Source organism: Sinocyclocheilus grahami, unplaced genomic scaffold (genome assembly GCF_001515645.1).
Source record: "Sinocyclocheilus grahami isolate Dianchi unplaced genomic scaffold, SAMN03320097.WGS_v1.1 scaffold193.1, whole genome shotgun sequence".
Classification (NCBI taxonomy): Eukaryota; Metazoa; Chordata; class Actinopteri; order Cypriniformes; family Cyprinidae; genus Sinocyclocheilus; species Sinocyclocheilus grahami.
In genome coordinates, this window is record NW_015505372.1 from 1,015,993 (window position 1) to 1,022,528 (window position 6,536).

At 37.7% G+C, this 6,536-nt stretch overlaps 1 protein-coding gene across 1 annotated transcript in view; it reads right to left on the reverse strand.

The window, feature by feature from the left end:
- Positions 1-3,547, reverse strand: part of LOC107594931 (FAS-associated factor 2) — a 5,295-nt gene extending 1,748 nt beyond the window's left edge. The window contains exons 1-8 of the mRNA XM_016285162.1: positions 3,440-3,547; positions 2,492-2,560; positions 2,267-2,401; positions 1,920-1,996; positions 1,680-1,818; positions 1,447-1,532; positions 1,265-1,356; positions 982-1,159 (exon numbers count right to left, since the gene is read on the reverse strand). Coding sequence (XP_016140648.1) covers positions 982-1,159; positions 1,265-1,356; positions 1,447-1,532; positions 1,680-1,818; positions 1,920-1,996; positions 2,267-2,401; positions 2,492-2,560; positions 3,440-3,502 — 839 coding nt within the window. The 5' untranslated portion in view covers positions 3,503-3,547. The remainder of the gene's footprint in view (positions 1-981; positions 1,160-1,264; positions 1,357-1,446; positions 1,533-1,679; positions 1,819-1,919; positions 1,997-2,266; positions 2,402-2,491; positions 2,561-3,439) is intronic.
- Positions 3,548-6,536: the final 2,989 nt, after the last annotated feature.

Genomic DNA, 6,536 nt, shown 5'->3' on the forward strand with positions numbered 1-6,536 from the left:
AAAAAAAAAAATTCCACCCAAAAATGATGGATTGGCCATCAGCACTATAAACACATGATGTCTGTTTCATCCATACTGTATGCCAGAGGGCGCCCTCGCACAGAAAATCCACATATCCAGTCTCAGAAGTAGTGGAACTCATGACCCTCCAGGAAATCCCTTATATGGACAAAGGCATGCTATTATAGCTGTAACTGAGTAAACGGAACATATAAATGTTTTCAATGATAAAACAAAGACAATAAACACTCGACTGCGACAATATAGTTTATCTGTGTTATTCAAGCCATCTCTGGTATTTTCATAATAATTAAGTATATTTCTAATCCATTTCTAATCGATGTATTCTTTTTAAAGTAGCCTATGGAACATATTTTCTGCCTCATTCTGTGACAAGAAGCCACATCAGATCACAAAAGGAAGCATTTGACTGGTGTTGTGGAGTAAAAATGTTATAATGTTCTCTTTTGTTGGACAACAGGTTTAGAAATGTGAATACAAGGGAAGTTTAGCTTTAGGCATTTTAATTTAAGCATGTTTAGCTTAGTTAACGGAAGGCTACCTGCTGTCATCAGAGCAAGTGTAATTACTGCATTCACGCTCTCCTCGGATGCGCTCATTTCCCGAGTTGTGCTTCAGTCAGAATGTGAAAACAACATGGACACTCTCGTTACTACAAAGATTTGTATTATTAGAGCTTTCCGACTTGAGTTCATGTGCATTTTCTCAGTCGGGAAATTATTTTTTACTTGATGCTTCTTACGCCTGTTTCGGAGAACCAGAGGACAAATATTTCAATTGATTGCTCAGGCATGGCACCGAAATCTGCGTTCTGATTCATTCTAGTACATACCGGATACATGGGTACCGGGTTTTGGTACCCAACCCTAATAAAATATAGTTTATTTTTGTGTTATAATTAAATGCCCTACACATCGGGGTGAGTTTCAATTCTTCAGAAAGCAAACCACATAACCTCACCTCTCTAGTCGTTCAGACATGAGATATGTCTGGTTTGCCTCCATGATGAAGGTCAGCTGGTTGATAAGATCCTCAGGCTGGATCAGCCCCTCCAGTCTCCCAACAACTGTCATTTTGCGGTCCTTCAGCATGATCATAGCCAGGAAGGGATAGGTGTTCTCACGCAGGGCCTGAGAGACTGAACACACAACACAGACAAGATAATCAGCTCAAACCACATCTTGTGAGATAACGATGACACCAATCAGAGACTGGGAAGTGAAGTTGATGTCAAGCTAGTTACCTCTGTAACCCTCTGGCTTGCTGGTGGAACATGCCCAAAACAGCATCCTTGTGTTAATGAAGGTCAGCACCTCTTCTGAACATAACGTGGTTCTGAGAAACAGACAAGAGCTCTGGTTATGAGATAAGAAGCTCACCAGATGTGAATGTGTATAGAGGAGAACATTCCAACTTAAAAGCTACCTGCAGAACTCATCTGTGTCCTGGTGATCATCTCCATGAAGATAAACTAACAAGTAGCGAAGTTCTCGCTTGGCGTCATTCAGAGCCTAGAAGAAAAAAACAAGTTCAATAGATACACACATTAAGAACAATTTTGGATTTACTTAACCCAAGATGTTTCAGTCTTCAGGTGTCTGTCTGGTAAACAGGTCAAATACATGAAAAGTTAAATGTACTTTTTTATATTAACATACCTGACTATATGTTCCCTGGTAGAATACAGGATGCGATCGACCATATTTCTCCTCAAAACTATGAATAAAGGACATGACATCTCCAACAGGATCTGTGACACGACCCCTTGGATCCGGTCGAATGAATCTCAGGGTGAATCTGAAGAATTTGAGAGAAGAAGAAAAAACCTCAATAGAAATACTAGTTACTACTGTAGTGTGAAATATTACAAGTCTATATTAGATGAACTGCTTTAATACCTGAATATGTCCAGAAGTGTATAATACGTAAACCTGAAGGGAAGCATTATCAAGTAGTAACTCCAACCTAATAAGCCCTGTAAAAGAGAAAAATATATTGATATAAGCAGCTTATTTAATATTTATAGAGGGCCATGTTGCAATGTCATAGTGCTGCAATTTTAATAGGGAATTACCCTAAACTGTCTGCATGTCACACCAGTTGAAACCAGAATCTTTCCTTGGCATTTTAGTATTTACCACAGCTAGATATAAATGTTTATTGAAAACACTAGAACAAAGAAATGAGCACTGAGAATGAAGGAAAAAACAGAACACATAACATAAACACCAAAAGACCTTCTTACTCTAGGCTGTGGCCTTGAGACAATATAGCTATACACTCTGTGGTCTGTTGTGTTGACCTGTAACGGTCTGGCGGGCGGCGGGTTGAAGACACTCGGAACTCCTTCTTGCTCATTTAGTCTGTCTTGTACTGCGGCCTGTAAAAAAGATTCCCATTAATTCCAATAATTATAATAAGTTCCCAATACAAAAGAATGAATCCATTCATTTGATTTACCAGCTCTCACCTCAATGTTCCAATTGTGTTGTTCTAATGTGCGCCGACACTGGTCCATTGACTCCAAGCCTGTCAGGTCCTGAATAATAAGGACAGATCTTACATTATTTACAAACAAAAGAAAAGCGCTGAAATGTTTCGATGTCATAAGTTAAAATGTTGCATGACAGATGTTTATAAATGTTATATGTTTATAAAATATGACAAGTTTTGATAAGGAATGAAACATTTGGGTGGCAGTGCGTTTATAAAATTTTAGATTAAGTGAGTGTTTTCAAGATCAGTCATCATTCAAGACCATATTTTTCTTTTATATTGCTCCATGACTCCGGAGTAGATGAGGAACAAGTAATCTTCTCCAATGATTGTTGCAAACAGTTTAAAACAAGACAAACAAAAAAAAACTAAATGTACCAAGTTAAAAGTATTGCCAGGTAGACTGGAGGCAGATTAGCACTGTCTCTCAAAACCTAGTATAAGGTCTATCTAAATGGCATTTTACGTACCGTTCCAGACGACTGGTTGTTCCACATATGGCCGTCAAAAACCTAGAATGCTGCCTAACTAGAGAGCACTTAGAGCATCATAGGCGCACTTTACTTTGACCAAATCTGCTGTCTAGGTAGGCAGCTCTCTAGGTTTTGTGACACAACCACTGTCTCGCTGCATAACTGACAGCTGCCATTTCAACTAAAACAAAAGACACTTGTATACAGGAGAAAGTCTTTATACGGACATAGAACAAAAGGATATTTTTCAGATTAAGTCTGCATTTATTAGATAAACTACAGCTGGTTTTGGTTGAGTAAAAACTAACGCTCTTTACGGCAGTTAGCTCGCTGACTGGTCGTTTATACTTACAGCAGCTGAGCTGGACACCGCGAACACTATTTTTTCTGATAATTGAGTCTATAAAAGATCCAAACAGTATGTGTTAACCAGACAATCTAGTTGGTACCTGAAACTGAAGGAGTTTTTCAGTTTGAGCCTGAGATAATTCCTGTTCTTCTGGCGCCGCCATCTTACCTCGCCGAGCCCTAACAAAACGCGATGACGTTTAAAGCGTGCTGACGTGACCAATACGTTCGACGTTGAACGAACGCTTCTTTCTTTTTTTGCGCCGCCTGCTGCGCAGGAGTTGTATGGCGCATGTTTTACCTTCATTTGTTTTTAGTTACAAATACAAATATTAATTTATAATATAAATAAACAATAAACAGCGTTCTTGTCATTTTAATTGAACATTAAGTGCAGCTAGTAACCACAATTGATTAGATAGATTATGTATATGTTATACAATCATATTGCGGGGAAAACACATTATTAAGTGTGTTATTAGAAAAACATATGTTACAAGAAAGCGTCTAAAATTAAAACATATAAAGACCAGTTATGTAATGTGATGTACAGCTGAACGTAATTGTTAATCTAAGTAAGAATGAAATCAAGAGTATTATTAAGAAAAGACTGAAGGAACGGTGGCAAAAACAATGGGATAAGGAGAAAAAAGGCCGGTGGTTTTACAGAATTCAAAGGAAAGTGGGAGAGATGAGAAGTGCAGGGAAAACAGGAGAGATGAGATAGTAATATCGAGGATGAGATTTGGACACACAAGATTAAATAGTACACTTTTTAAAATGGGTAAACATGATACGGGAAGGTGTGAATTTTGTGGACAAGAAGAAACAGTGGAACATGTTATATTGTACTGTCAGAAATATGAGACTGAAAGAAGGATTCTAATGCAAAATTTAGAAAAAATTAAAAATGCAATTTACACCGAGATATATTTTACAAAATAACTCAAGGACTGAATGCTATAGTTTTATTTTTCAGTTCCTTAAAATAACTAATTTGTGGGAGAGAATTTACAAAATAAAAAAAGGAGGAAGGAAGTCACTTTTTTGATCCCCACTCCATTCCAGTTGTATTTTTTTTTTTTTTTAATTTTATGATTTATTTATTTATTAAAAAAAAAGATGTTTAACTTTTTATGTATTTGTTTTTGTTCTGTTTATATTTAATTTTTATTATTCTTTATGTATTTATTGTTTTGTATTCTGGTTGTGTATGTATTTTATTGCTATGACTGTATCCTACGGTGACTGAGAAGTGCAAAACAAATCACAATTCTGAAAACAAAATAACAAATTACAAATGCAAATGCAAGTCTAAAAAACAAAATAACAATTCAGAAAGCACAACGACAAATCCGAAAACAAATGAACAAGTCAGAAAACACAACGACAAATCAGACAAACCGGAAGAGGTAGGTATAGTTTGAGACAGCGTCATTGGTTTGGGATTACTCGCCGCTGAATGGACGAGACATCTGTCAATCAACGTATACAGGAAGAACCAGCCGAAGAACAGCAGAGTCGTGGTAGAAAGTTCGGAAATGGTATTAAAGTAGCTCAGTTTAAATGTATTGTATGAAATGCCCTTACTATGGAATAAAACATATGGGATGTCTATTTACATTTAGTTAAAAGTGGCTGTGACTCATCAGCTCCAGTGGTGCAGATGGATAAGCGTTTGTTGTTGGCTTTTTGACGTGATCGGACAGGGTTCGATATCACCTTTTGTCGAACCTTTTTTTTCTCCCTTTTCAAATCTCATCACATCGTGAAGGCATTTATTTTCAATAAAAATTAAGGAAATAATCAAAAAGTTGAAAATAAAGTATCGGGTAGGGTTAGGGTAGGTGTAGGGAGGGCTTTATTGTACCAATAAGGTGGCATCCATTTAATAATTCATATTGCTAAAAATACTGCTATTTTCACTTAGTGTAAATAGAATCCATTGCTAATACGAGATTTGAAAAGGGAGGAAAATAAAGTTCGGCAAAAAACGGGATCAAACCCGGGTCGATCACGTCAAAAAGCCAACGACACATGCTTATCCATCTCATAGACTGTATAAAAACATGGACGTAGTGTCCATGACGTAACCCGTAGACTTCCGACGAGCATTTTGAAGCCTAAAGTAGGCGGAGCCAGCCGTCGCCATCTTGGCAGCGCGTCACCGCGCGTCACTCTCGGATAATCAAAAATGGGCAAAGAGGTAGGAGCTGGCTGCTGAAACCATGACCACCTAGCTCGACGGTGGTGACAGCAGCGGCAATACACCTGTCACTCAAGTGGCCACACCCTTAATTATGCAGAACTTTAAGGCTTAATATAATTTAAATGGATCAGTTATAAAAAAATCACCCCCCCCTCGCAGTTGTCATGAAGGGCAAAATTAGCTATATAGACCAAATAATTTTTTGAACCAGGCTGTAAACATGTTTTTTCTGCTGTAAAGTTGGGCATTTTAACATGGGGAGTCTATGGGATTGACTTCCTTTTGCCGCCAGCCACTAGCGGCCAATCGATGAATTACAGTTTAAGTCACTTCCTTGTTGTCATCACGAGAGAGAGGGAGGTTGCCGCTCGATCCATCTGTGCCACTGGAACTGATGATTTATAGCCACTTTTAGCTAAATGTAAATAGACACCCCGGATTTTTTATTCCATATTAAGGGCAATTCATACAATACATTTAAACTGAGCTACTTTAAAACCATCTTCGAACTTTCTACCACGACTCTGCTGTTCTTCGGCTGGTTCTTCCTGTATACGTTGATTACCAGCTGTCTCGTCCAGTCAGCGGTGAGTAATCCCAAACCAATGGCGCGGTCTCAAACTATACCTACCTCTTCCGGTTTGTCTGATTTGTCGTTGTGTTTTCTGACTTGTTCATTTGTTTTCGGATTTGTCGTTGTGTTTTCTGACTTGTTATAATGTTTTCTGAATTGTTGTTGTGTTTTCTGAATTGTTATTTTGTTTTTTAGACTTGCATTTGTGTTTGTAATTTGTTATTTTGTTTTATGAATTGTGATTTGTTTAGCACTTCTCGGTCACCGTAGTATCCCCTGTGAATGTAATATCTTCACTTAAAAAAAAAAATACCAGTATCTCCATACCAGTTGGTGGCGGAAATACACCATTTTGTTGTTTGTCAACCGCCAATAAAATTTCAAGAAGAAGAAGACAGCTGTACAGCTGGCGGAA